Source organism: Martes martes (genome assembly GCF_963455335.1).
Source record: "Martes martes genome assembly, chromosome: 10".
NCBI lineage: Eukaryota > Metazoa > Chordata > Mammalia > Carnivora > Mustelidae > Martes > Martes martes.
The window spans coordinates 6714323-6741074 of record NC_137898.1 but is presented as its reverse complement, the minus strand read 5'-3'; the positions used below and the strand labels follow the sequence as shown (position 1 = coordinate 6741074).

At 62.2% G+C, this 26752-nt stretch overlaps 4 protein-coding genes across 6 annotated transcripts; 3 read left to right on the top strand and 1 right to left on the bottom strand.

Moving 5' to 3' along the window:
- Positions 1 to 437: 437 nt before the first annotated feature.
- On the top strand, positions 438 to 1745 carry ZNRD2 (zinc ribbon domain containing 2; the record flags this gene model as incomplete). 2 transcript variants are annotated; one of them, XM_080815964.1, is made up of 4 exons in its annotated part: positions 438 to 488; positions 585 to 736; positions 879 to 963; positions 1355 to 1745. In XM_080815964.1, 4 exons carry the CDS (start codon positions 470 to 472, stop codon positions 1696 to 1698), a joined length of 600 nt encoding a protein of 199 aa, XP_080672090.1. The 2 variants fall into 2 exon arrangements, with proteins under 2 accessions (XP_080672090.1, XP_080672089.1); XM_080815963.1 differs by having other exon boundaries at positions 470 to 736; positions 1355 to 1698.
- Positions 1746 to 1812: 67 nt separating this feature from the next.
- On the top strand, positions 1813 to 4163 carry FAM89B (family with sequence similarity 89 member B). Its single transcript, XM_080815965.1, has 2 exons — positions 1813 to 2923; positions 3334 to 4163. Exons 1-2 carry the CDS (start codon positions 2624 to 2626, stop codon positions 3610 to 3612), a joined length of 579 nt encoding a protein of 192 aa, XP_080672091.1. The 5' UTR covers positions 1813 to 2623; the 3' UTR covers positions 3613 to 4163.
- Positions 4164 to 6413: 2250 nt separating this feature from the next.
- Positions 6414 to 22644, top strand: EHBP1L1 (EH domain binding protein 1 like 1). Of its 2 annotated transcripts, XM_080817554.1 has the most exons (19): positions 6414 to 6567; positions 9427 to 9484; positions 9701 to 9796; positions 10059 to 10112; positions 10204 to 10382; positions 10473 to 10615; positions 11183 to 11251; positions 11346 to 11508; positions 11677 to 13684; positions 14144 to 14301; positions 14388 to 14436; positions 14841 to 15548; positions 19981 to 20050; positions 20175 to 20230; positions 20326 to 20449; positions 20724 to 20823; positions 21690 to 21763; positions 21861 to 21975; positions 22124 to 22644. In XM_080817554.1, exons 1-19 carry the CDS (start codon positions 6464 to 6466, stop codon positions 22221 to 22223), a joined length of 4428 nt encoding a protein of 1475 aa, XP_080673680.1. In that variant the 5' UTR covers positions 6414 to 6463; the 3' UTR covers positions 22224 to 22644. The 2 variants fall into 2 exon arrangements, with proteins under 2 accessions (XP_080673680.1, XP_080673681.1); XM_080817555.1 differs by lacking the exon at positions 11677 to 13684 and having other exon boundaries at positions 11346 to 11386.
- Positions 22640 to 25710, bottom strand: KCNK7 (potassium two pore domain channel subfamily K member 7). The gene is made up of 3 exons (XM_080817556.1): positions 25339 to 25710; positions 23453 to 23851; positions 22640 to 23199 (listed from the first exon to the last, which is right to left on the bottom strand). Exons 1-3 carry the CDS (start codon positions 25655 to 25657, stop codon positions 22994 to 22996), a joined length of 924 nt encoding a protein of 307 aa, XP_080673682.1. The 5' UTR covers positions 25658 to 25710; the 3' UTR covers positions 22640 to 22993.
- Positions 25711 to 26752: the final 1042 nt, after the last annotated feature.

Below are 26752 nucleotides of genomic sequence, written 5' to 3'. Positions count from 1 at the left end.
GACGACTGAAGAGGCTGTACGGGGGCGCAAGGGGCCACTTGTTATCATCAGGGGTGTTGTTGATTACGCCACTGCCCCGCCTGCCCCAGGTCCCACTTGTGCGGAAAGGGAAATCCAAGGGGAGATGGAGGCCAGCCGGGATTTCTCAAACCAAGTGGTCCCCATCTGCGGCGGGCAGGAAGGGCGACCCCGCGCAGCCACTTTCAGGTCCTGCGACCCGAGCGGCGTTAGGCCGGAGGCTCCCGTCCTGCGGCCCAGAGAGCCCAAAGTTCGTCTACCCGGTTCGCGCCGAGGAGCTCGTCCACAGGGCAAGAGCTCCCGCAGCAGACACGCCCCACTACGGGCAACTTGACGTCTGAGAGGCGCCATTTCCGCCCTCATCCTGGGCCTAAAAACAGGGGGCGGAGCCGAGCGGAAAGCGCTCTGCTTGTACGTCACGTCCGGTGAGCCTAGTGGCGACAACGGCAACATGGCTCTGAACGGTGCTGGTGAGGGTCTGGGCTGTGGGGGCCTATGGTTGAGGGGTGCAGAAGGTAGCCCGCTCGGGAAAGACCCCTCTGTCTCTTGTGCCTCTCTTCCCCCAGAAGTCGACGATTTCTCCTGGGAGCCCCCAACCGAAGCGGAGACGAAGGTTCTGCAAGCTCGAAGGGAGCGACAGGATCGCATCTCCCGGCTCATGGGCGACTACCTGCTGCGTGGTTACCGCATGCTGGGCGAGACGTGCGCGGACTGCGGGGTGAGGAGAGACTCAGGACGTGGGATCGGGGTTGGGGCCGCGGACCGGGCCGCACGGCCCTTCCCCAGCTCTCCCCTCTGGACCCCATAGCCCTGCGTCTCACCCTGCGTCTCATCCGTGCCCGCGTGCTTTCTGCTTCTAGACGATCCTCCTCCAAGATAAACAGCGGAAAATCTACTGCGTGGCTTGCCAGGAGCTCGACTCAGACGTGGATAAAGATAATCCGGGTGAGGGGCGAATGTGCTTGGAGAAGCTGCGTGGTGCTAGAGGCCCAGGAACAGTAGGTTTGGGAGGTGACAGTGGAGTCTGGGGGTGAGGCGGAGGTAAGGCGCTTTCCCTTTTCGGCTCTAGAGAGGACCATTCATTCAGTAGAAGCACTAAATACCCGTGTGCCAGACACTATCAAGAGTCTGAGCTCAGTCGGGCATAGTCCTAATGGGAGAGAGGAAGCAAGGGCACAAATAACTCTGACACAAAGAAGAAAATGGATGAGTTACCTTATCCAGGGGAAAGAAAAACATCTCAAGTATAGGAAGACCAGAGCAGTAAAGAGGAGGTGGCCCAGGGCTGATGGGGGACAGACTTCCTGACCACTCCACCCACTTTCTCCTCTTTTAGCTTTGAATGCCCAGGCTGCCCTCTCCCAAGCTCGGGAACACCAGCTTGCCTCCGCCTCGGAGCTCCCCTCCGGCTCGCGGCCAGCCCCTCAGCCCCCAGTACCCCGTCCAGAGCACTGTGAGGGAGCTGCAGCAGGGCTCAAGGCAGCCCAGGGGCCGCCCCCTCCTGTTGTGCCTCCAAATGCAGATGTCCTGGCCTGCACACAGGAGGCCCTCCTGCAGAAGCTGACCTGGGCCTCAGCTGAGCTGGGCCCTAGCACCTCCCTGGAGACCAGCATCCAGCTGTGTAGCCTAATCCGGGCTTGTGCTGAGGCTCTGCGCAGCCTGCGGCAGCTGCAACACTGAGAGGCCCCTCCTGAGAAAAACCCTCTAGAAAAACAGCTGTCCTCTTGTGTGGTTTGTTCTTTTCTTGGTTCTGAGTGTGCATGCCAGCTCCAGCTCCACTCGCCTTTTTCCTACCTCTGGCCTCTTACTCTACCACTGTCTGATCTCCTTGATGCCCTGAGAGATTTGCTGGGCTTGTTTGTGCTTGTTTTCCCCCACTCAGAATGAGGGGCGAGGGAGAGGACTATGTGATACTTTTTTTCGGAGGAGGAGGTCATAGCCTCCTCAAAAGCAGGAACAAGAGGGATGGACTTCTGCGGCATCCCTGCAGCCTCCTCGGCCATCCAGTGCTCAATTCCCAGTCTTGAGTGAGATTTTGGGTTCCAGCCCCTTTTGGTATCTTCTCTGTCCCCTGAGCATTCTGATACCATCATCCTGACCCACCTCATGCCCAGTCAAGGTACTCAGACATGAGACACTGACAGGGCGTCCGGTTTCACGTTAGGGACCCAGTGTGGACTTACTCAAGTTTCCTGATTCCCCACCCCCAGGTTTAGATCCTTTCCTTGGGGAGTTAAAATTAGGCAGAATAATTAAACACATTGTTGTGGGGGGAGCAAAGAAGAACCGCGAAGGAACCCCGTTCGCCGCTTTCAGTCTCTTTCCCCGCCCCTTTTTTCTCGCTCGGTTCCGATGGATGCTCCATTCCCTTTCTCAGCTTTTCGCGATGTGGTCCCACGACCGTAGCCCTTTTAAGAGAGGCCCCGCCCATGCGAAGGGGTGGGGCAGGGGCGGAGTCGGAGGAGTCGGGGAAGGAACAAAGCGCGGCCTGCGGGCGGCGGCTGGGCTCGGCCGGCGGGGCCGCGCGGTGCGGGGCCTGCGGGCTGCGGCCCGGGCGGAGGGTTGAAGGGAAAGAGGCAGCATCGTCGTCCGCGCCGGCCGGGCCATGAATGGGCTGCCCTCGGCCGAGGCGCCGGGCGGTGCTGGCTGCGCCCTAGCCGGGCTCCCTCCGCTACCGCGCGGCCTCAGCGGTCTTCTCAACGCAAGCGGGGGTTCGTGGCGGGAGCTGGAGCGCGTCTACAGCCAGCGCAGCCGCATCCACGACGAGCTGAGCCGCGCGGCCCGTATCCCAGATGGGCCCCGCTACGCTGCGGGAGCCACCAACGCGGGACCCGCCGCCGGTCCCTCCGGCCAGCGTCGCCCTGTCAATCTCGACTCAGCACTAGCAGCGCTGCGCAAGGAGATGGTGAGCGGCTGGGCCCCGGGCCAGCTGGGCGGGGGGCTGCAGCTGAGCATGAAGGTCCCGGGGCGGAGCGGAGCCGGAGGCCCGTAACCGGGATCTCATGGCTTGAGCGTCAGAAGAACTGCAGAAGCGGGTTGGGTCAGAGGGGTTACAGTAACAATGATTATAGTTGCCGCTTATGCCAGTAGTTACCATGTATTTTTAAGTACTTTACTCATGTTACTTTATTACATCTTGCTAGGTAAATGTTATCCCTATTTTACAGATGAGGGTCAGTGACTTGTCTAAAGATTCACAGCTTGCAGATGGCATCAGCTGTCCACAAAAGTTTGTGCTTAGAGAGGTGCAGGAAGATTGGCTAGGGCTGAGGGTGGCCTGGACCCCAACCCCAGCCCACCCTCAGTCTTTTGCAGGTGGGGCTGCGGCAGCTGGACATGTCCCTGCTGTGCCAGCTGTGGGGCCTGTACGAGTCAATCCAAGACTATAAGCACCTGTGCCAAGACTTGAGCCTGTGCCAGGACCTGTCATCCTCCCTGCACTCAGACAGCTCTTATCCACCTGATGCTGGCCTGTCTGATGACGATGAGCCTCCCGATGCCAGCCTGCCCCCGGACCCGCCACCCCTCACTGTGCCCCAGACACACAATGCCCGGGACCAGTGGCTGCAGGATGCCTTTCACATCAGCCTCTGAAGAGCTGGGGGTGGGGGGAACATGCACCCATGCAAAAGGCTCAGAAACTCAGCCCTTAGTCAGTACTCAGACTTCTAGTGCCTGCTTTCCCTGTACCACCTCACTTCACAAGAAGGCAAGCCTTTGGGCCCCTCAGAGGTAAAATTGCCAAACCCCTCTCTCCTGACTCTGGTTAGCTAGCGCTGGGGCAGGCACCTGGGCTACAGCCTTGGCCCATGGCACCGAACCTCCACTCCTCCCACATGTGTGCACCCCAGCTTGGCCAACCTGCAGTCTGGTGGTGGGGCCCAAAGCATCTGGCACTCCCCTTGACGTCTCTGGGATTGGGATGAGTGCCTGGTTCCCATCTCCTTTTCACCGTTTGCTGCTATTAGCAGCTGCTGGCTCAGGGGCATCCCACCTCTTGTCCCTGGGTTCCACTGCTCTAGACCAGGGCATTCCCGTTCTTGCACCCACCCACGGCCGGGAGGGCCAAGGCTCCGTGCTGGATATTTAAGTTTAGGGGCCAGACTCTTGGGCACGTAGGTAAATAAATAACTCTCTCAGCGTTCTTGTGTTCTGAATGCCTGGCTCTAGGGCGGGGAGAGAGTGGTGTTTCTGGAAAGTGCGGTCCCGCGCTCCGCCGGCAGGTGGCGCCGAAGACCCCCGAGTGGAAGAAAGGCTTGCCTACGAGGGAGTGCGAATCCTCCCTCCACCAACCGGGTTGGGGAGCATGCGGAGCTGGCCGAGCTAGCACCGCGGTCTGCGACGGCGGGCGAGTAACTTCCCCTCTGGCCGGAGATCTGGGAGCCCAACCCGCCCAGCCGCGCCAACTCTCTTTGGTCTTTCCTGGCCCGCCGGGAAGGAAGGAGAAGGAGCCGCCTATCTTGAGAGAAACTTTCCACCCCAAGTTGGGGCGGAGCTGGGGCGGCACAGGAAATGGGTGGGCCAGAGCCAGCGGGCCTAGGGGCCCCTCGGAGGGAGAGGGGAAGGCGCCTCCAGGATGCGCCCGGGAGCTAGTGAGTGCTCTTTGGGTGGGAGGAAACAGCTGCAGGGGGAGAAGGGGGTGAGGTGGCGACGGCCCACACTTCCCCAGAGGCCACATAAGCCCTGGGCGAGGGGGCGGGGAGAAAGGACCAGGGCCCTGCGCTCCGGGGCGGGAGATCGAGCTCTGGTGAGGAGCGTTTGGGTTCCAGACACTTCCATTCGGCACTTACTCTTGCACAGGCCGCCTGGCTCCCCAACAGCACTTGGAGACTTTAGGCCTGTGTGTGACGGGCTTCCTCTTACAGAGGACCACACCGCTGGGCCTGGGAGACAAACCCACGTGTCAGGCTCGCAGGAAGAAGGCTGCACATTTGGGGATGGTGGGTGTTCAGGCCTCCAGGCACACACATAAAACCCCTACAGCTCCCTGAGACGAAGAGAGGACCTCGTGTTACACACTTAGGCTTCCAGGCTGCTCACCCCCACGCTCTGCACACAGTCACTTGCCTCTGGAGACAACAGTGGGCACTCTTGGCAGATCAGAGAGCCTGTTCAAACTAAGTATTTATTAAGCACCAGGTTGCAGTCCGTTCACAAACCTTGCCTAGTGCCGGCAGGGAGGGAAAGCTGACGAGCGGCCACAGGGCAGTTCCCTAACTCCGGCCCTGACACAGGCAGGTGCTCATTAGCATGCTGGGCCCGCAGGTAGGCGATAAGGGCTCTGATCTAGGTGTGAACAAGGCGGCTAATGCCTTGGGGCAGGCTTCTTAGGGGAGGGAGAGTAAATGTGTGTGTGTAGCCCAAGCTCATGCTTTACACACACACATACACACACACTCTCTCTCTCTCTCTCCCTCCAGTCTGCAATAACGGATTGCATTTAATGAAACCTCAGAAAATCAGCCGGTCTACGTAGGGAATGCTTCCCAAGATTTCGAACTCTCAGTGACTGTGTAAGAGTCAGAACTATAATTATCCCTGGTTAACAGAGGTAGAAACTGAGGCTCAGAGTGTTAGTACTTTGCCCAAGGTCACACACCTGTTGGAAATCAGCTGCTTTTGGGGTGTTGGGACTGTCTTCCCACTTGACAGCCAATGAATCAGGTTCCGTGACTGGCAAATGCGCGCTACCCAAAGGTAGGGTCACTCAGGTTGACCCCTTGCTCTGCTCCTAAAACCTGGGTGACAGCAGGAGTCTGCCACCCCAGTGTTGACAGTTGGTTTTGGCCCAGATTCGCAGCGTAGCCCTGAGCATGTCTGTTCTTTCTGGGGCTCTGTTTCCCCCGCCTGTAAAATGGGGCCATCATCAGTACGTACCTCCCAGCGCTGCGGGCAGGAAGAGTGGCGGCCCGGGCAGCGCTGGTGAGGGCGGCACCAAGTTGCTGGTAGCTCTCTCCCCGGCCCACGCGTCCACACCGCCTCCGCGCGCTATCAGCGGGCTGTGCTGTCCGGGCGGCCCCCTTGGTACGCCCCCCAGGCACCCCCCCCACCCCGCTCCCGCCCCAACAGCGGCAGCCGCGCGAGGCCCCGGAAGCCGGGCCGCCCCGCCCCCCGCTCCCGCTCCGGCCCCGGCCCCCGCCCCCCGCCGGAGCCCCGCCCGCCTTCCGACGGGGGTGCGGCTCCAGGAAACGGCGCGCTCGCAGCTCAGCGCTCCCGCGACCCGACGCGCCCCGACGACCCGGCCGGCTCAGCCGGACCACCCGGCGGGCCCCGGCGGCGGCAGCGGGGTGATCGGCTCCGGGTCCGAGCCTCGGACATCTCCGACGGACGGGGCGGGCGGCGCGGATAGCAGCCCGGGGGGCCATGGGGACCCAGGCCCGGCCAGCGGTCGTGGGCCAGCGGGAGCCCCGAGTCTGAGGAGCGGGCGCCGGGGGCGGCGGGGGCCATGACCTCGGTGTGGAAGCGCCTGCAGCGCGTGGGCAAGCGGGCCGCCAAGTTCCAGTTTGTGGCCTGTTACCACGAGCTGGTGGTGGAGTGCACCAAGAAATGGTGAGTGGCAGGGAGGCCTGGGGGCCTCCGCAGCCTGGCTGGGACCCCACGGCGCCGCTGGAGCCCGAGAGAACCCTGCCCCCAGCCGGGTGGCCCCTTGCTCCCACCTTGGGCCCTGGTGTCCCGGACACGGAGACTCAAAAATGCCTTTGCAGCTTGTGGGACCCCTGGAGTTGGGGGTGTGGGTCGCTTTGGGGGAGTGGAGGTCAGAACTGGCAGGCCTGAGAATCTGTCTGGGCCCACACCTTCCTTAGTGGCGCCCAGCGCTGGGGGAAGGGAGGTCTCATGTTTTTGTGACCAGAGGGACCGTTGGGATAACATCAGAAAAGGGAGCAAATTCTGAGGTCTGCGGGTGGCCTGATCGTGGCAGAAACCTCCGTGGACCGCAGCGCAGAGCAAGGGTGTTGCCCCCTCCTCCTCTGCCCACTTGTTGAGCCGGAGGAACCCACACGCACACTTCAGCCAGAGTGGGTGCTGGGAGGCTGGATGTGTCTCCACGATGCCCTTAAAAGGGGAAACTGAGCACTGGGAGGGATGAGGAGGGAGGCCCCATCAGCTTAAAGGAGCCTGAGGGCCTAGAAGGCTCTGAGTCTGGGCGGAGAGGGCTTGGGAGGGCGCGGCCGCGGGTTGGGGAGAATAGGTGAGAGCGTACAGGACCTAGCTGGACCGCCTAAGGGCCCCAGGGGGCATCTTGTTCACGTGCTCCCACCCGCAGCTGCCGGGACCCCTGCGTCACACCCTAAATATACGTGTTCACTGGTGTTCACTGGTGTCGGCTTCCCTTGGCTGGATTAGTGCACAGCTGTGGGGGCCTCACCCGCCAGGCCCGGCTAAATTTAGGCTCCCAAGAGGAAGAGCTGCTGGGGCAGGAAGGGATTATGGGGTCCAAAGGGAGGGGAATGAGCAGGAGGCTAGGGTCCCTGGGGCAGCAGCCATATCCCTGGTTTTGACTGGGCCAGCTAGAGGGCCGGCTCACTGCCTTGGCGAGGCCCAGAAAAGACCAGGGCCTGGCTAAGGTAACACAGCACAGGGCTAGGACTTGAACCCCGGCCTCTGGCTTCTGCCTTCTACCCCAGGATCCTGGGTGAGGCCAGAGGGGGGACGCTGGGCATGGTCCCAGAGCCCAGGCCTGGGGTGCAGGCAGTGGCAATGCATCTGAGTCATGGGAGCCCAGGCTAGGAAGCTGCCCCTGCCCAGGTCTTGACTCCCCGGGAGGGTGTGCCCAGCCTGAGTCAGGCTGCCTGGCCAGGCCCCGCCCTCTCTAGGCACCCCCTGTCTGCTTCCCCTTTCTGGGAAGGCCCCATGGCCACCTTGCTCAGCCATCGCCTGCAGTCTGGGGTCGGGAAGGGGAGCTTGGCTGCAGGCCGGAGGGCTCTGGGCTCTGCTTTGTGACCTGGCCTGGCTCCCAACCTCTCTGGGCCTCAGCATCCTCAGGGGCTAACCAGGGAGCCATTTGTCCAGCCTCAGCCCACAGAGGGGCGGTGAGGTAGGCAGACCTAAGCGTCCTGGCATGCGGCTGGGCACAGGCAAGAAGGCCTCTTGTCCTGTTCTCGGCCTCATGGTCCCCTCAACCGCCCCCACCCTCCTGCGTTACAGCTGGACCCTCTAACCTCAGACAGCCTTCTCCCTCCCCGGCCCAGCCGTGTGTCAGTTCTGGGGGGCCGGGCCCGGCGCAAGCAACTCGTTGCTCTTGTGTTTTCTGTCTCTTCACATCTCTGCCTCTCCCCTGAGCCCGCCCTGGCCTGTGCAGTTCAGCCTGGTGGTCACCCTCTGGGAGTCTTCCTTGATGCCCCTTGTGGGAGTCAGGGGCCCTGCAAAGCTAGAGTCCAGAGCTCAGGGTTTGAGAGTTGGGGAGCATGGCTGATTCTCAGGGCCCCCGGGCTGGGGGTGGGTATCTAATGGCAAGCTGACCCTCTTCCCCTCTGACCACCTCCCACCCCTCTACCCCTCGCTCTGACCCCAAGCCTCCCCCCAACCTCACACCTTTGCACCTTCCATTCCTTCTTCCTGGAGCCCTCCTTCTCCAGACCCGCGCACGGCCTGTCCCTCCCCTCTGAGCCTCTGCTCAGACACCCCAACCTCAAGGAGATCCCAGTGGCTCTCTCCGGTCTCCCTGAAGTCCGCTTGTTAATTTATTTTCCTTCTTTTTTTTTTTTTTAAGGGTTTATTTATTTATTTGACAGACAGAGATCACAAGTAGGCAGAGAGGCAGGCAGAGAGAGAGAGGAGGAAGCAGGCTCCCCGCAGAACAGAGAGCCCGATGTGGGGCTCGATCCCAGGACCCCGGGATCATGACCTGAGCCGAAGGCAGAGGCTTAACCCACTGAGCCCCCCAGGCGCCCCTATTTTTCTTCTTGACTGGCACTCTTCCCCAACCTCTGTCGTCCCCAGCCCCGGAAGGGTCTTGCTTCCCCTTTGCTCTGCTCTGCCCCTAAACTGGGCTAGGATTACAGGGTGCACTCCCCAAGTATTTGTGAGTGAACAGGTTTGTTTAACTTCGAGTCTGTCCCTCTCGGTGTCTCTAAGTCTGTGTCTCTTGCAAGGTCCTTGCTGGGTTTATGTGGGTCTTTCTGTCTCTCTGTGTGCCTGTCTCTTTGAACGTCACCATCTCTCTTACTGTCTGTCTTCATGATCCCTGCAGACCCACATGGGGCCTTTGCCCTTCTGCCCTGGGCCCCGCCCTGCCTGCGCAGCCTCACCCTGCTCCTGGTGGCTCCCGATAACCAGCTGCCTGGATAACCAGCTGCCTGGGCCATCTCCTGGGGGAGGGGGATGTGGGCAGAAGAAAGACCCTGGAGGAGATGGAGAGGCAGTCCAGGTGGGCCTAACTGAGTAGAACCCCCTTCTCCCCACCCCCAGGCAACCCGATAAGCTGGTGGTGGTGTGGACCCGGCGGAACCGACGAGTCTGCTCCAAGGTGGGGGAGGTCGCCGGCTGGGGGATCCAGCTTGGGGGTGAGGCCAGCTGGGTGTGGGGACAGTGGGTGAGTGAGGCCTGATGGGGGAGTGGAGTCAGGTGTAGGTTTGGATCTGAACCCATATAAGGGAGAGAAAGATGAGGTCGAGTCTGGGGCTAAGGGCAGGGGGCGAGGGGAGACCTGTGAGTCAGGGAGGCCTCAGACCGCACCTTGCAGGCCCACAGCTGGCAGCCAGGCATCCAGAACCCGTACCGGGGCACCGTGGTGTGGATGGTGCCGGAGAATGTGGACATCTCTGTGACCCTCTACAGGGTGAGTCCCTAGCCCTTCTGCACAGGTGGGAATGGGGCTGGGGGCAACACGGGGGATCCCCAGTGGGTTATCTATCCAAATAGCAGAGCACAAAGGGGTGAGACTGAGAACCGAGATGGGGGTGGGGGTGGCCCAGGAGGTCTCCTCGGAGGAGGTGGCATGCACATGTAGGGCCACGAGCAGTATGAGAGACAGCTGGCCCCTCTCCCCACACTGCCCTCACCCCAGAGCCCCTGTACTCACCAGTGCCCCCTTTCCCCAGGACCCTCACGTGGACCAGTACGAGGCCAAAGAGTGGACATTCGTTATTGAGAATGTGAGTGGCCCGGCAGGCTGGCGCCCGGGCTCTTGGGGGCTGTGGGGCGGCACTGATGGCCCTTCCCCCGGCCCCTCTCCCTGGCCCGCAGGAGTCTAAGGGGCAGCGGAAGGTGCTGGCCACGGCCGACGTGGACCTGGCCCACCACGCGGGGCCCGTGCCAGCCCCGGTCCCCCTGCGGCTGCGGCTAAAGCCCAAGTCGGTGAAGGTGGTGCACGCCGAGCTGAGCCTCACCCTCTCCGGGGTTCTGCTGCGGGAGGGTCGCGCCACGTGAGTGCCCACCCTCTGTCCTCAGCCTCAGTCTGCACCTCCCACCCCAGCCCTCACCCCCGACCTCTGACCCTCCCCGCCCCCCACCAGGGACGATGACATGCAGAGTCTTGCCAGCCTCATGAGTGTGAAGCCAAGCGATGTGGGCAACCTGGACGACTTTGCTGAGAGCGATGAGGAGGAGGCTAATGGCCCAGGGGCCCCCGAAGCACGGGCTCATGCCCCCCAGCCAGGTGGGCTCATAGCCTGCCGTGGATGAGATCACCAATACCGAGGGAGGGTGGGGGGAAGCCGGGCCGCGGGCCGCTGGCGCATGCCCAGTCGGGGGGCTCGCTCTTGCCCAGGCAGTCCCAACCTGCCCAGCCGCTCTGACTGTCCGAACTTGGCTCCTAGTCCCATAGCAGCCTCGCTCATTAGCTGAGTCCCCCAGGCCCTCTCCTCAGCCCCGACGGGGTACCTGCCCAGGTTGGCACCTGTCCTGAGCTGGCCGGGCCGGAAGCATGGCGGGGAGATGCCGGCCCGGGTCCCCAGCCCTCGCCATCCACCCTCGTGCTCAGCCACTAGCTTCCTCACCCTTCCCTTGGCTCGTTAAGGCTTTGTTTCTGTCTGTCCCTGCGGTTCTCTCTCTCTCTCTCTCTCTCTCTTTCTCGGCATCCGAGGGCCTGTCTCTTCTCGCAGGCCGGGGCGGTGCCCTGAGGCTGGGGCGTTTCCCAGGTAGGCCCAAGACTCTGGTTGGGGGGAAAGGGGTCGGACCTGAAGGGCCCTCCCCTGGGCTGACCTGCCCCCCATCCTCCCCCCAGACCCACCTCGGGAGCTGAAGACAGTTTGTGAGGAGGAGGAGGGGGGCCGGGTACAGCCCCCGCAGGCAGGTGAGGCCCAGGCTGGGGGGCTGGGGCTGGGGAGGGAATGGACCTCTAGTCTCAGGGCCCAGGCCTCAGCGCCCCTCCCTTCCTTCCTCCCCAGCTGCCCGCCCTTCTAGCACGGAGGATACCAGCCCAGCCCCTGTGAGTGCCCCTGCGCCCCCAGCCAGGGCCTCCCGGGGCCAGGGGTCAGAACCAGCTGCTGTGGGAGGGGGCCAGGAGGGGCTCAAGGCCCCGAGGCCCCCGGGAACCCCACCAGAGAGGAGGTGAGATTTGGGATGGGCCCTGCCTCCATCCCCGGCCCCACTGTTAGAAAGCTCCATTCCTCCTACCTTCCTGCCCTTCCGGGGCCTCAGCAATCAGAAGTGTGGGGATGGGGCTGTCAGTGGGGAGCTGCGTGGGTTCCCCAATGCTTTCTCCTGCTCTCCCCTCAGGTCCTCAAGACAGCCAGGCCAGGATGCGGCCCCCACCCCAGCCCCTCGGCTCCGGAAAGGCTCTGATGCCCCTTGGCCCCCAGGCGCCCAAGGGGAAGATGAGGCTCCCAAAGCCTTAGGGGCTCCCCTAGCAGGAGTGGGTTCCTCTGGGGAGACCCAGGCCCAGGGGAGCCCTCAGGAAGGGACAGAGGCTCAGGGACCCAGGCTGGGCCCGGGCATCGAGGTTGGAGGCTCCAGAGTCTCTTTGGTAGGGCAGAAACCTGAGGTGGAGGAGGGGAGCGCTGGGGACAGGCCAGGGGCTAGAGGGGTGGACACCGGGCACGAGTCAGGATGCAGAGAGGTGAACACTAAGAGGTCAGACATCAGCGCGGGGAAGGCTGAAGAGAGTTTAGAACCGAGTCAAGTGGATGCTGAGCAGAGGTCAAAGGTGAGACACGAGGACACCAAGGGGTCGGAGGCTACAGGGGTGATGCCTGAGGCCAGATTCAAGGAGACTCCCGAGGCTCCTCCAAGGGGCTGCCAGGGAAGGGCAGGGGTCAGGGGCAGGAATGAGGCTCACACAATCCTGAGCACGGCCCCAGCGGAGCCTGCGGGGCACACCTGGCCTCTTGGTGACCTCAAGGGGGCCAGGGCTGCCGCAGGCCAGGAGAGAGAGGGTGTGGAGGTGAGAGGAAGAGCCCCTGGTGTTGCAGGGACAGGCCCGGAGCAGGGTCCCTCTGTTGGAGCAGCAAGCATCAGGTCGCAGGTGAGCAGGCACCCGAGGGCCCCACCAGCAGCTGACCAAGGGGTAATGTCTAGGGATCTGGGGTTTGGGGAGGCAGAGGCTGGGGATTTGAGCATCCTGGGAACAGAGACTAGGGTGGCAGAGTCACAGGTACTGGGGACCCAGGAGACAGAAATGGGGGGATCAGGATCCCTAGAGATAGAGACTGAGACAGCAGAAGCTGAGGTATTGGGGGCCCAGGAGATGAAGACCGTGGGATCAGGGGTCCTGGACTCAGAGGCTGCCGGAATGGCAGAGTCTGAGGAACTGGGAACCCAGAAAACAGAGGCTGAGCATTCAGGATTTCTAGGGTCAAAGATTAGGATGGCAGAGTCTGAGATATTGGGGACCCAGGAGCTAGCTAGTGGTTCAGGGATACTGAGGATAGAGGCTGAGATAGCAGAATCTGAAATATGGGGGGCCCAGGAGACAGAAGTGGGAGGTTCCAGGATGCCAGAGATAGAGGCTGGGAGGGCAGAGGCGGAGATATTGGGGACCCAAGAGATAAAAGTGGGGGTTTCAGGGATAAAATCTGAGATAGCAGGGACCCAGGAAATAGAGGTGGGTGGTTCAGGGATGCCAGTATTCGAGACTGAGATGGCAGCAACTGAGATACTGGGGGCCCAGGAGCTAGAAGCTGGGGGTTCAGCTGTCCCCAGGACAGGGAATGAGATAACAGGAGCCCAGGAGATGGAGGTGGAAGATTCAAGGGTTTTAGGGACAGAGGCTGGAATGGCAGAGGCTGAGGAACTGGGGACTCATCAGACAGAAGTTACAGTGTTAGAGGCCGAGAAGGCAAAGGCTGAGACTTCGGGGGTCCAGGAAGCAGAGACTGGGCTTAGGGGGACCCTCAAATACGAGGCTTTACAGGATCCCATCCCTAAGTATGGAGTTTTAGGGCCTCAGGGAGCAGAGGCAGAGGTGGAGAGTACAGTTTTAAGGGTCCAGGAGGTGGAAGTTGGGGCTCGGGGGATTTCAGAGACCAAGTCTGGGGCTTGGGGAGCCCTGGAAGCGCAGGTGGAGGGTTTGGGGCCACCAGAGAACGAATCCGGTGTTTTGGAGGCCCAGGATGCAGAAGCTGGGGTCTCGGGGACGGAGACGGGAAAAGAAGTTGAGGCAGACCTCCCAGAGGCCAGCCTGAGTGAGGTGCAGGTGGCCAGCGGGGCAGGGGCCGGGGTGCCCAAGCCCTCGGGGGCCTCTTCCCCAGAGGAGCCTGAAGAGGACAGGAGGCTGCCGGGCAGCCAGGTAGGGATGGGGGCCGCCGAGGGCCCAGTCTGCTGCTTCCCACTAACCTGGGGCTGAGCTAACGGCGGCTCTGCATGGACCCACCTGGTGGACTGGGGAGTGGTGGGACAGGGGCTCAGCTTCAAGGAGCCCCCCTCACCCTCTCCTCTCTCAGGATGCCCTGGCTCCCCCTTCTTGTCTTCCCTGGGCTGCATGGAGCCGGACACCCCCTAAGCTGATTTTCTGGGCTGACCTTGAGGTGTGGCTGCTGGTAACCTCTGATCTTGCCTGGGGGCCACTGACCTTTTAGGTGACCTTGGTCGATAACAGCAGAGCTGGAAACCCTTTGCCTGGTCCCAGGGCTCTGACCAGTGGTCTCTGGTGACCCCTGCAAACCCAGAGCTGGGGCTGTTTTTTGCCTGAGGGGCAGAGGGCACAGTCCTATGTTCACATGCCCTGAGCCCATCCTTGTGTCCCTAGGTACCGCCTGCCTCGGTCAGCTCCAGTCAGTCCCTGCTGGAGTGGTGCCAGGAAGTCACCGCCGGCTACCGTGGCGTCCGAATCACCAACTTCACTACATCGTGGCGCAATGGCTTGGCCTTCTGCGCCATCCTGCACCGATTCTACCCAGACAAGATGTGAGCCGCCAGAGGGGGTGGGAATGATGAGGAGCCTCCCGGGAGGGCTGTGGGAGCCCGGCCTCTGACCAGCGCTCTCTCTGCAGTGACTATGCCTCCCTGGATCCGCTCAACATCAAACAGAACAACAAGCAGGTGAGGGGGAGAGGGAGCCACGCCTGGAGGGAAGGGTTCTAGAGCCAGGCCTGGGACTAAGATTTAGGGCGGGTCCCTAACTCTTCAGGAGAGGAATCTGGGGGCTGCAGGGCCCCAGCCGTGGACTTGGGAAGTTTTGCCACTTTTTAACTCTCTTGAGCTTTCAATCGTTCGCTTTCCTTAGTTTAGTTTAGTTTTGTTTTACAGCATATTTCCACCAGATGGTTTTTCCCAAACCACCCTTTGGTGTGCGGTTGCTGGGTGACGGCGGGGGCGGGCCCTGCAGCTAGATCTCCCCCAATCGAAGAGGGAAGGCGTTGCTAGGCAACCCCTGGCGTGCCAGTCGCCGGGTAACGCCCGCCGCCGCCGCCGCCGCCGCTGATCCCCAGCGCCCCCATTCCTAGGCCTTCGATGGCTTCGCGGCCCTGGGCGTGTCGCGGCTGCTGGAGCCGGCGGACATGGTGCTGCTGTCCGTGCCCGACAAGCTCATCGTCATGACGTATCTGTGCCAGATCCGCGCCTTCTGCACCGGGCAGGAGTTGCAGCTGGTGCAGCTGGAGGGCGGCGGCGGCGCCGGCACGTACTGTGTGGCCGGCGCCCGGCCGAGCCCGCCCGACGGCCTGCACGCCGGGGGCCTGGCGCAGCGGCTGCGCGAGCACCGGGCCGAGGCGCCGGAGGAGCCCAAGGGGCCCAAGGAGCCCGAGAAGCCCGAGAACCGCGCGGACCGGGCGGCTCCCCAGGCGGCCTCCAAGGACCACGGTGCCGAGGCGGCCCAGGAGGCGCGCGCGGCGGAGGGCCCCGGAGCCCGGGCGTCCGTGCCCCCGGCCGAAGGGCTGGTGAACGGGGCCGGGGCGCCGGGCGCGGGGGGCGGCGTGAGGCTGAGGCGGCCGTCGGTCAACGGGGAGGCCGGGCCGGTGCCCCCGCCCCGCGCGCACGGCTCCTTCTCCCACGTGCGCGACGCCGACCTGCTGAAGAAGAGGCGCTCGCGGCTGCGGAACAGCAACTCCTTCTCGGTGGACGACGCGGACTCGGGAGCCACCGGAGCGGCGGGAGCGGCGGGAGCCGCCGGAGCCGCCGGAGCCGCCAGCAGGACTTCCGGAGCGGCGGCCGCAGTGAGTGCCCCCTGTGGCGCGGGGATCGGGAGAGCGGGGCAGAGAAGCACCGGCCCGGAGGGGCCCCAAGGGCAGGGCTGGCCCAGGGCGGCCGCTTCAGGGCGGCGGGACTCCGCTGGACCCGGCGAGGCGCTTTCTGAGTGGAGGGACCGCGGTGCCGCGGAAGAGTCCCCCGGCGAGGTAGTGAGCTCCTGCGCTGGGGACACATGCAAGCCGAGGCCCCCCAGGCCCCGGAGCGGCGGCGGGGGCAGAGGCTCCACCTTTGTCGCCAGTCTTGGGATAGAGGCTAATGGTCTTTGGTGCCTGACACCCAGGTGGTAGAATCGTGGGCTGGAGTAGGAAGTTCCTAGAAGGCTCCGTGTTTTCAGCAGTCAGCCACGGCTGTTTAGGAGCTGTAAAGTGGGTTGGGCGTTTCTTTCCCTGCAGGGGTGGACCCAGGGGCCACCGTTGTCCGTTGTCCGGTGGGACAGAGCTTCTGTGCTCAAGGGGACCATCCAGGGCCTCCCAACCCCACGGATCTCTGACTGGGATCTTTAACTCCAGATCCTGGAGACCCATTCTTCTCTGTTAACGGGAGGTTGGAGACCGTAGACCCACCCAGGTGCCGATGTCCCCCACCCCTGCCCCTGCAGGTCTCAGGTTAGGGTTCTCGCGGTGTCCCATGGTCACTGCACTGAAAGGGGAACGGTCCCAGAGAAGGCAGGGATTTGCTCAAGAAAACTGAAGCCATTTCGGCTGAAATGGCTTTCCAGCTGGGGTTCCTTCCGCCCCGTGCACCCGTCCTGCCTGTGACAGCAGGGGCAGCTCTGTGAGGCCATCCACGCCTTCAACTGCCCGGGGATGACCCCTGAGTTCTAAAGAAAGGAGGGCACAAACTGGGGAAGTCTTTCTGGAAGAAGCAGCCATGTGAGCGAGGCTGATAAATCAGGTGGGCAAGCTTTCCCAGATGAAAGCTGAGAGGGGGTGGTTCTCACGTGGGGGGACCTGCTGCAATTACTGCTGGCAGGAAAGCTCGGGTCTCACTTAGGGATCAGCCTGCCTATCATCCCACGGAACTAAGGCCCGCAGGTGGTGATGAGGCTGTCTTGCAGAGATGGAGCCTTGAGGACAGAGTCAGAGGCAGGCATTGGGAATGAGAGACAGGAGGGGCCCAGAGGCACCCACAGGGGATGTGGTAGGCAGGGGTCAGACACAGCCACCCATGGGCCAATCTGTTGGCCTCTGGCAACGCCTCCTTGATGCGTGTCAGTGGCTCTTTAAATCTCAAAGGGGAGGCTCCCTTTGAGAAAGGCTATACCTTTCTCTGCCCAAGTCCCAGCATCTGGTCCTTCCAAGCCAGGCCCCTCTCCAGACCTTGTCCCATAGGCCTGGAGGGAAACCTCGTTTTGTTTTGTTTCTTTTTTCCCCCCTAAAGATTTATTTATTTATTTATTTGAGCGAGAGAGTGAGAGAAGCAGGAGGAAGAACAGAGGAAGGGAGAGAGAGAATCTCGAGCAGAGTCTGTGCTGAGTGCCAAGCCTGATACAGGGCTCGATCCCATGACCTGGAAGATCATGATCTGAGCAGAAACCAAGAGTCAGACCCTCTACTACCCAGGTGCCCTGGGACTCCTCCTTCTTGGCCATTCCCATCCCCCATGCCCCATGCATGCAGTGGGAGAAGGTCAGGCCTGTTCCTGCCCTTGGGAGCTCCCGGAGTCCTGGCTGGGATGAAGTCAGGCACCTTGAAGCTGGGGTGGGGTTGAAGCAACACCCTAGGGAAGGCAGGGCGCCTCTGCCTAGGAAGGCTTCCTGGAGGAGGGGCCATACATGAGGGTATAGAAAGCAGAACTGGGGTCAGACATGAGGAAGCATCGGCATTCCCATCAGGGCTGGTGTGAGTAAGCTGAGTTGTTGCCAAGGTTGGGGTTTTTCCTTCACCCTCCTGCCTCTGCCTGCTCTGCCTGGTGAAGAGCCCACTTCCTTGTCCCTCGCCTGTCCCCATGACTCCTTATTGGCTCCTAACTCCACACAATGCCCCTTCCAGGGAGGAATGATCACCCCATTTTGCAGGTGGGAACATTGAGGCTCAGGGAGATGAAGGAAGAGGCAGAGGAAGTTGAGGTTCACCTGTGAACCCAGAACTCTTAAGTGGCACTTTCTATAAGGCCCCACAGTATTGACTGGCTGTGTGACCCCGGGCAAGCCATTTAACCTCTCTGTGCTCTCTCCCTGAGGATGAGAAGCAAGCAAGGGTGTGAAAGTTCCTCCCAGAGTGGCCTTGCGACACCCCTTCAGGGTGCTGTCAAAAAAAAGGGGAACTGTTGGGGTGCCTGGGTGGCTCAGTGGGTTAAGCCTCTGCCTTCAGCTCAGGTCATGATCCCAGGGTCCTGGGATGGAGCCCCACATCCGGCTCTCTGCTCGGCGGGAAGCCTGCTTCCCCCTCTCTCTCTGCCTACTTGTCTCTGTCTGTTCAATAAATAAATAGAATCTTTAAGAAAAAGGGGGGGAACTGTGTTCTCCCCCAGATGCCCTACTGGAGTTTTGCGACCCCCAGATTACACAGGGCTGCGTTTCCTCCCACACAAAAAAGACACAAACAGAAGCCCAGTGGGTGTGACTGGCCCAGAGGCAAAGAGCAAATTGGTGGCCAAGCTTGGGAACAAATCACGGGACTGGACAGCCCTGGGTGCTAAACCAGGCTCTGTATGAGCCTCATCTCTGACCTCCAGTTTCCTCATCTGTAAAGTGGGGATGGTAATTACCCTCCGCTCAGGGTCGTTGGGGGAACTGAAGGAGTCCATACACGCGCAGCGCTGAAAGCATCAATGTTTAGTCAATGGCCCTTCATCGGTGGTCCCCACGTGCATCCCCTGGCCACCCCCCCACCCCCGTCTGCAGGGGCTACCTCTGGGCAGGGAGACACGGGTAGCCAGCAGCCATGACGGCGTGGGCACTGTGACGGGGACGGCCTGGGAGGCCATGCGGGAGCACTGTCCAGCCTGGGGATCAGTGAGGCTTCGGGACGTGTGAAGGTGAGGGAGGGAGACAGAGCTGTGTGAGAACCCGAAGGGGCCTCGAGGAGGCGGAGCTGAGCTGGGTCATGAAGCTTGCTGATGTGAGGCCGCCCCAGAGAGAGGCCTCTCTGGGCCGAGGAAGCAATTTGGGGAAGCGAAAGTCCATGCGCATGGTTAGGGGGTAGTAGTAGAGGCCGGAGCTGCCACCAGGTCTTGGCCACAAGGCTGAGGGCTGAGGCGGGGGTCGGGGGATAGTGACACCAGCGCGTGACAGCTTTAGGAAGACCCCTCAGTTGTGGCTTGAGGGTGGAGTCGGCAGGCAGGGCTTGGGGAATGGTTGCTGCTGACCCAGGCCACAGAGGACGGTCCCTGAGCGGGGTGTGTCCAGGGGTGCCTCTCCGAGAAGTGCAGGGTGGGGTGGACAGCCAGGTGGTTCAAGCCCTTCTCCCCACCCTGTGACCCAGAAGGGGGGCTGGAGCAGGAGCCATCAGAGGGGACCTGATCTATCGGTGGACCTGAGGCCCCCCCCCCCAGCTGTCTCTCCCAGTGGGTGGCCAGGGGTGGGGCCTATTAAGGGCCAGCCCTGGGGCGCCTGGGTGGCTCAGTGGGTTAAAGCCTCTGCCTTCGGCTCAGGTCATGATCCCAGGGTTCTGGGATCGAGCCCCGCATGGGGCTCTCTGCTCGGCGGGGAACCTGCTTCCCCCTCTCCCTCTCTGCCTGCCTCTCTGCCTACTTGTGGTCTCTGTCAAAATAAATAAATAAAAAATCTTAAAAAAAAAAAAAAAAAAAGGCCAGCACTGCCTTTCCAGGCTGAAATTGGTAGGTCCAGCCAACCTGGCCTTTTCTGAGGGTCCTGTGGAGAGCCCAGCAGGCGTGAGATTTGATAAAGTGGGAGGGTGCCCCCTTTTGGCCAGGATATGGAGGTGCCGGTTCCGGATGGCCTAGGTCCTGCCATGAGTTGTATCAGGTCAGCTCAGTAGCACGTGTCACTGTGTGGGCCCACGGCCACGATCCAGACGCAAGTGCTAGGTGATGCGAGTGGGAAGGGGCCTGACGGAGCTCCATGGAGGAGGGGACGAGAGAGGGAAGGAGAGGCCCCTGTCAGGTCCTTCTCAGCCTTTCATCCCTGGCTCTCACAAAATCCCCCTGAAGCCAGGGTTTATCAGCCCAGCCCCAGGAACAAGGACCGTGCAGCTCCAAGAGTGGGAGTAGACCGGCCCAGGACCACAGGGTGAAGGCCATGGCCTTTGCTTGAAGAGGCAGTTTCCCTAGAGGGGCTGGGGTGGATCTCTGTGCACTCGGGACTGGAGAAGCAGCAGGGTGGGCAGGGCCTGCGCTGAGGCCCTCCTGTCCTACCTGTGCAAGAGGCTTTGGCTGGCCCCAGGGTGGGACTGTTGGGAAAGCCCTACAAGGCCTCACTGGCCTCTTTCTCCACAGGAAGGCCTGAGCCCTGACCCCAGCTCAGCCCCTGGCCCACCCACAACCGCAGCCCCACAGCAGCCCCCTGGTGAGTAGTTCCTGGGGGGAGGAGCGACCCAGCTCAATTCAGGCTGTTCACAGATCAGTGAGCTGGGGACCCCCTGGGGGGCTGGTGTCAGTTGGAGGTGTCTTAGCTTGGTCTCTGTCTGCAGGTGGGAGTGCCCCCTCGGAGGAGCCACCTCCAAGTCCAGCGGAGGAGGCTGGGCTGGTAAGGTGGTCTGGGGTGGGCGGAGCTGGTGGGCGGCACTCTCTAGGCAGAGCCTGGGCTGAGCCCACTCTGGCCTTTGCCCCCCTTTTTTGCAGCAAAGGTTCCAGGACACGAGTCAGTATGTGTGCGCAGAGCTGCAGGCCCTGGAGCGGGAGCAGAGACAGATAGACGGGCGGGCAGCCGAGGTGGAGACCCAGCTGAGGAGCCTTATGGAGTCAGGTGGGGTAGACCTCCCAGTCCCCTCGCCAGCACACGCTACCAGGTCTGCCTAGCCCTGGCGGCCCTTCCTGATCTGGAGAGGAGTTGGGAGGAGGCAAGGCTGGGGTGACTGTCCCATTTACAGCTGGACAAGGGAAGCAGCTTGCTGGAGGCACACGGCTCTGGGTTTCTGGGGTACCTACAGGGAAGCAAGCACCGTCCCCACACCCCAGCCACCCTACTCCTGCCATCTGGGTTGGGGGCAGGCCTTGTGACTGTCCTGGCCTGGTTCTAGGTGCCGACAAGCTGCAGGAGGAGGTGCTGATCCAGGAATGGTTCACGTTGGTCAACAAGAAGAATGCTCTCATCCGAAGGCAGGACCAGCTGCAGCTGCTGTGAGTGCAGGCAGGCCCCGCCCAGCGCGGGCAGGCCCCGCCCAGCGCGGGCAGGCCCCGCCCAGCGCGGGCAGGCCCCGCCCAGCGCAGGCAGGCCCCGCCCAGCGCGGGCAGGCCCCGCCCAGTGCTGGCGCCAACCCCAGCCAACCCACGGCCAGCAGAACAGAGGGAATCTTGGCGGCTTTGGTCAGTTACTCACCGCTTTCTTCTTTCTGCAAAGATCTTTTTGAAAATTGTTCAATCATCTTATTTCCTCCCCCGGAAAGGTCCTGTATAAGTTGTACACCTTGTAAATTGGTACTGTTTTTATGAATCAGAAAACCAAGGCCCAGAGAAAAACGTGATACATACAGGCAGGTCAGGGCTGAGTGCCTCAGTTTGAGTCTGTTCCTTTACAGTAAGGAAAACCGAGGCCCGGGGAGAGCTGAGTTGGCTTCCCAAGTGGGGTCAAACGCGACTCTCGGCCACGTTTGTTTTTCTAGTCCTGCATGATGAAGGCAGTTTTGCCTCCTTTGCATTTTGGATCATTTTTCAGAATAAATTTGGTCTAATACTTAGGGCTTATGAATAATGATCATCCAAATAATCCTACAAGGTTGTTTCTTTAAAAAAAAAAAAGAAAAGAAAAGAAAGAAAGAAAAGAGCGGTGGGGATGGGAGAAGACTATATAAACATCCAGAACTCGGGGAACAGTTGTTAGATGATTTGGTGCAGGGACAGGGATACAGCGCTGCCCCTGGGCCAGCCCTCCCCCGAACGGGTAATGAGGTGGGATGGGGGGGCAGGGAGCGGTCACAGCGGGGGGACTCCTCCCCCTCCCTTTCCCCTGTCCGCGACCCACCTCCCCCTTATCCCCCCCCACACAGCATCGAGGAGCAGGACCTAGAGCGGAGGTTCGAGCTGCTGAGCCGGGAGCTACGGGCCATGCTAGCTATTGAAGGTGGGCGATGGGGCCTGGGAGATGGGGCAGGAGGGGCTGAGAGCCAGGACAGAGCAGGGGCCGGCGCCTCCTGACCCTCAGCCTCCTGCGCCCTCAGACTGGCTGAAAACGGCCGCGCAGCAGCACCGAGAGCAGCTTCTGCTGGAGGAGCTGGTGTCCCTGGTGAACCAGCGCGACGAGCTGGTCCGGGATCTGGACCACAGGGAGCGGATGTGAGTGGGGCAGGGTCCGCGTGGGGGTCTGGGGGGCGAGGGGTGGGAGGCGCTCGTTCCGGCCAGCGGGGCGGGTTGGGGGGGGGAGGGTGCGGTGCGCAGAGCAGGCGCAGGGCCCCGACTCTGACTTGAAGCCGCGCCCTCGCAGCGCCCTGGAGGAGGACGAGCGCCTGGAACGCGGCCTCGAGCAGCGGCGCCGCAAGCTGAGCCGGCAGCTGAGCCGCCGCGAGCGCTGTTCGCTGAGCTGAGCCCGGCCCGCCCGCACCGCAGGCTTTCCCGCCGCCGCCGCCGCCGCCGCGCGGGTCGCCGCCCAGGGCTGGCGCTCCGGAGCACCGGGGCCGCACGGCCGCGGCGCGCCGCTCACGGGGGCCGCCGCCGCCCCTGAGCTGGAAGGAGGAGGGTGGCCCCTGGGGCCTGACCGCGAGGAGCGGCTGGACGGCCGTGCCGTCCGGGCCGTATTTATTGGTCCTTGTGAGTGCGTGAGCGTGTGTTCGCGGGGCCGGAGGTGGGGGGCGTCCCAGGGGCGCCCCGCAGAGCCACCCCTCCCCGACGGCGGGGGGCCCCGGGCCGGCCGCCGCGGGAGCAGGGATGACCGCTGAGCCGGGGCGCCCCCGCCCTCCCCCCTTTCCTGATCTTCGAGAGCAATAAAGTTGGACAAGCCTTTCTCAGGACTGGGGCTTTCAATAGACGGAAGGGGGTGGGGCTGAGGCCGATAAGGTCGTCTGGGATCCCAAGTGGGGCCCGTGCGGGCTTGGAGGTTCCCAGAGGCAGCGGAGGGCCCTGCTCGGCCTTCATCCTGATGGTGCAGTTTCAGAATGATGGGGTTTGGGTCGTCGATCGCTTTAGGAGTCCCATTGAAAGAAGAGACAAAAACAGTCGGGGTTATTGGCCCCGCTTTTTAAAATACACTACTGCCTGAGGGCCTTACAGTCACCCCCTCCCCCCCCTCCCCTCTCTGGAGGCTTCCTCTGGAGGCTTGTCCACCTGGAAGGAGCTCAACCCCATCACCTGACCCCTGTCAGCAAGTTGGGGCCTGTTCTGGGGCTGCAGCCGAGGGCGCCAGGGTGCTCAGAGCCAGGTCGTCCTGGCCCAGGATGCCACCTTGGTCTTCAGCGGTCATCGGGCCACTGGACCCAAAGAACTTGACCAGGGCACGGGCCTGTGGCAACTCTGAGAAGGTCTCCACAACGAGCAGCATGGCCAGGAGCCCGAGGAGCAAGTAACCTGGGGAGGAGAGGTGGGCTAGGACAGCTCCCTGCTCCCCTCCCAGGCAGGTGACCCGCCACGCCTGGCACCTGGTGCCACTCACAGTCCTCTGAATGCAGCCATCAGGGTTCTTCCAACCACAACCCGCACCCCACCCTAGGTAGGGCCTTCACCTGTACCGCTCAGCCTCCCCAGCCCTTTATGGGAGTCCTGGTCCCGGCTCCTCGTCCCTCATCTCCTTCCCCTCCCACTCCGTGGCAGCTGGACTCACCGAGAAGGGCCAGCTGGCCAAGGTGGTAGAGCGCGGGGTGTAGGCTACGGCCACGGCCCGGCAGCAGGTCCCCCAGGCCGATGGTGCTGAGTGAGCCGAAGCAGAAGTAGACAGCCTCCAGCAGGCTGCAGTCACCCTGCAGACCCCACAGCACCACGGCCGGCAGCAGCACGAAGATCGCGGCCACCAACAGTCCCCATCCAACCGCCTGCAGCAGCGCTGCCCTGGCCGGGGCCAGCTGCCACCGGCTGGCTCCCCAGGCTCCCAGGCGACAGAGCAGGGGCATCAGGCAGCGGCGCAGGGTGGCCAGGAGCACGAGGGAGGCTGGCAGCCCGAGGGCTGCGTAGACCATGCAGAAAGCCTTTCCGCCAGCCGACAATGGGGCCATGTAGCCATAGCCTGGAAAGGAGCAAGGCGGTGGGCAATGAACCTGCGGGGGATGCTAGTGTCCCCCAACCAGGCCTCCGGCAGAAGGCTGCCCTCTGGTGGCCGAGATGATGGGAACTGTTCCGGCCCCGGCTCTAGCTGCCTTTGCTCCTCATTTGCTGGGGGTCTTAGGCAAGTCTCTTAACCTCTCTGGCCGCTCTTCTCAGTTGGTTACGTGTCCAACTCTTGATTTTGGCTAGGTCGTGATCTCAGGGTCATGAAATCGAACCCCCGTGGGGCTCTGACTGAGCCTGGAGCCTGCTTACGATTCTCTCCCTCTCCCTCTGGGCACCGTCTCCCCCCACCCCATAAATAAATAGATATATATAAATAAACAAACCTCTCTGGCCACTTTTTTTCTGGAAAATGTAGGAATTAGAAGAGGCAGTCACCTTAGGCCTCTTGTAGCTGGGACAGTTCTGAGAACTGCTGTCCTGTCCCAGGGGAGGCTGGGCGTTCTCAGATTCCTCAGCTCTGCCCTTGACCGATACAATACTTGCAAATCCACTAGGAAGAATGGTACCTGCTGTTTCACCTCCCGAAGGAGTACTGAGACATCCCGTGTGCTAGGCCCTGCTCTAGCATCTGAGTCTGTCCGGGCCCCGCTTTGTGGCGCTGGGAGACAGGCAGGTGCTGCAAAAGAGGCAGCGTGCCCGAGAGGGCATTCCAGCCTGGAAAAGCATTGCAAAGTTAGGGAGAGGTGGGAGAGCAGGGCGTGCTGGGAGAACAGGACCGGCTAGTCCCGCCAAGGTTGTAAACTCGAATCCCTAGAGGAGCCCGAGGGGAGACAAGAGGGAGTGGTGGGGACTGTGCTGGCCTGGGGAGGACATGCTCTGCCCTAAAGGGCAGGCCTCTTCCGGACAAAACGGAACCCCTCACAGGGATTCTGGCCCAGTGCAAAGAGGTTTCCTGATTGTTCACAAGAACCAGGCAATATAGACTTTCATTCAAAAAACATTTAGACACTTTCCAGGACGAAAAACCTGCAGGGCTGGGGGTGGGGATGGGTTCCCATTCCTTTATTTCTCTGGGCCTTTGCACATGCTGTTCCCTCTGCCAGGAATCCTTTCCTCCCTCATCGACATGCCCCCTTGCCATGGCTAACATCTCATCAGGACTTCCTCCCCCGGACACTCTCTCCTGAGTCGGTGGTCCTAATCTGTATCCGGGGTTCACTCCATTTTCCTCCACCCAAGAATTCATCCCACAATACCTGTCCCCTCCCTTTGTCTCAGGCCCCGGTGTCTGGTCTTAGGGGGTGTCAGGGGGTGTGGCTGAGGACACACCCCACCTGGCAGCTGAAGTGGAGGCACCAGTTGGGGTGTTGGTGTGGGAAGCGCCAGCTGTGACATCACGCCTAGTCAGACCTGGGCTCTGGCTGGCCTTTGGGGGCTGGGAGAAGGGCTACACCCCCAGGGCCCCCAGGAGTCCCCTCCTGCCCGGCCGCCTGGCGCCCTTACCGGTGGTGGTGAGGATGCTGGCGGTGAAGAGCAGGGCCGAGGGCAGGTCCCAGTGCCCGGCCTCCGAGCCATTGCCCAGGCTGGAGACCCCGTGGACCTGCGCTGCCAGAGCAGTGCCCAGCAGCTCCTCCAGGGCGCCGGGGGGCAGGCAGGCCCCATACTCCGCCTGGAAAGTGGCCAGCTCGGCCCTGAGCTTGGCCTGGAGCTGGAGCGCTGGAGGCCCCTCCAGGGCCTGGAGCACCGCAGCCCCAATCCCCAGGGCCAGCAGGTGGGCCACGACCAGTAGTGGGAATCGGGCCCAGGGCCTCAGAGCCCCCATGGTGAGCCGCCTGGGGTTGGAGGTGCTGTGGGAGCCGACTGGGCCAACCGCAGGCACCTGGGAGGGGCTGGGCAGGGTGGGGCCGGGAGTAGGCGCTGGGGCGTGGGTGGTTGGAGACGGAGGGACGCCTGGGACTGGGACGCGAGGGAGAGTGTGAACGAGCTTGGAGGCGATCGCGGTCCGTCCTCCCTGTTTCTGGGCCCGGACATTATTTGCCCAATTCCCTGCAGCTGGGGAGATGGGGGTGCGGAGCCTCAGGGGGAGGCCCGGACAGTGACTGGCTCAGGCCCCACGGTGGAGGCTCATTCGAGGAGCTCGCTCAGCCACACACACTCCGTTCACCCACTCGGCAAGTGCTTCGATCCGGAGGACACTAGAGAAGAGGATGGACACAGGTCCCTTGCCTCCTGGTGTCGCCACCAGAAACCCGTTAGCAAGCAAACGTGCTAACTTCACACGGTCATATGTGTCCTGAAGGTTTTTTTTTGGGGGGGGGTGCCCTGGGGAAGGCTCCTGGAGGACTGAAGAGTGACGTTGCCTCTGGGGAACAGGAGGGGCCAGCCAGGCAAGGTAGGAGAGAGCTCGGGTGGGAGAGGAACAGGGGACTGGCTGTGCGGGGATGAGGGTGAAGACACAGGCCTGGAGGATAGTAGCAGCCCAGGGAGACCTACGGGGGTTATGGCAGGTGTCCTGGAAGGAGGAGAGGAGAGGAGGGGCAGGATTTGGGATGGGTCAGGTAGGGGTAGAGTGGTGAGTGGATTGGAGCTGAGGATGCCCACTGGCCTCTGGACAGATGTTCTCCCACCTCCGTTCTGAGTCCTCCCTGAGAACCCTCCATGCTCCGAGGTCCTGTCCCACAGAACAAGGGACCTGGCGGGCCTGGCTGCTGGGAAGTGGCGAGGGGGAGCCTAGGCTACCGCTCCCCAGAACCGCAGAGGGGCCCTGCCCTGGGGCTTGGCGTGGGGGTGGCCGCCCACAGAGTCCTGCAGCAGTAAGAGTGTGGGGGTCCCTCCTTCCGGCGCCAGACCATGGCATAAAGACAAACCCCAGGATGCTGCCCAGAGAGCTCTAGGCGCCCCCCGCCCCCCAGGTCAG

Coding starts and splice junctions, on each gene's coding strand:
- KCNK7 (XM_080817556.1), bottom strand. CDS start 25,657: ATGGGGGCTCTGAGGCCCTGGGCCCGATTCCCACTACTGGTCGTGGCC. Junction 23,852..25,338: donor CAGCATCCTCACCACCACCG/GTAAGGGCGCCA, acceptor GCTCCTTTCCAG/GCTATGGCTACATGGCCCCA. Junction 23,200..23,452: donor TGGCCAGCTGGCCCTTCTCG/GTGAGTCCAGCT, acceptor TCTCCTCCCCAG/GTTACTTGCTCCTCGGGCTC.
- FAM89B (XM_080815965.1), top strand. CDS start 2,624: ATGAATGGGCTGCCCTCGGCCGAGGCGCCGGGCGGTGCTGGCTGCGCC. Junction 2,924..3,333: donor CAGCGCTGCGCAAGGAGATG/GTGAGCGGCTGG, acceptor AGTCTTTTGCAG/GTGGGGCTGCGGCAGCTGGA.
- EHBP1L1 (XM_080817554.1), top strand. CDS start 6,464: ATGACCTCGGTGTGGAAGCGCCTGCAGCGCGTGGGCAAGCGGGCCGCC. Junction 10,113..10,203: donor GGACATTCGTTATTGAGAAT/GTGAGTGGCCCG, acceptor CCTGGCCCGCAG/GAGTCTAAGGGGCAGCGGAA. Junction 15,549..19,980: donor CTTCCGGAGCGGCGGCCGCA/GTGAGTGCCCCC, acceptor CTTTCTCCACAG/GAAGGCCTGAGCCCTGACCC.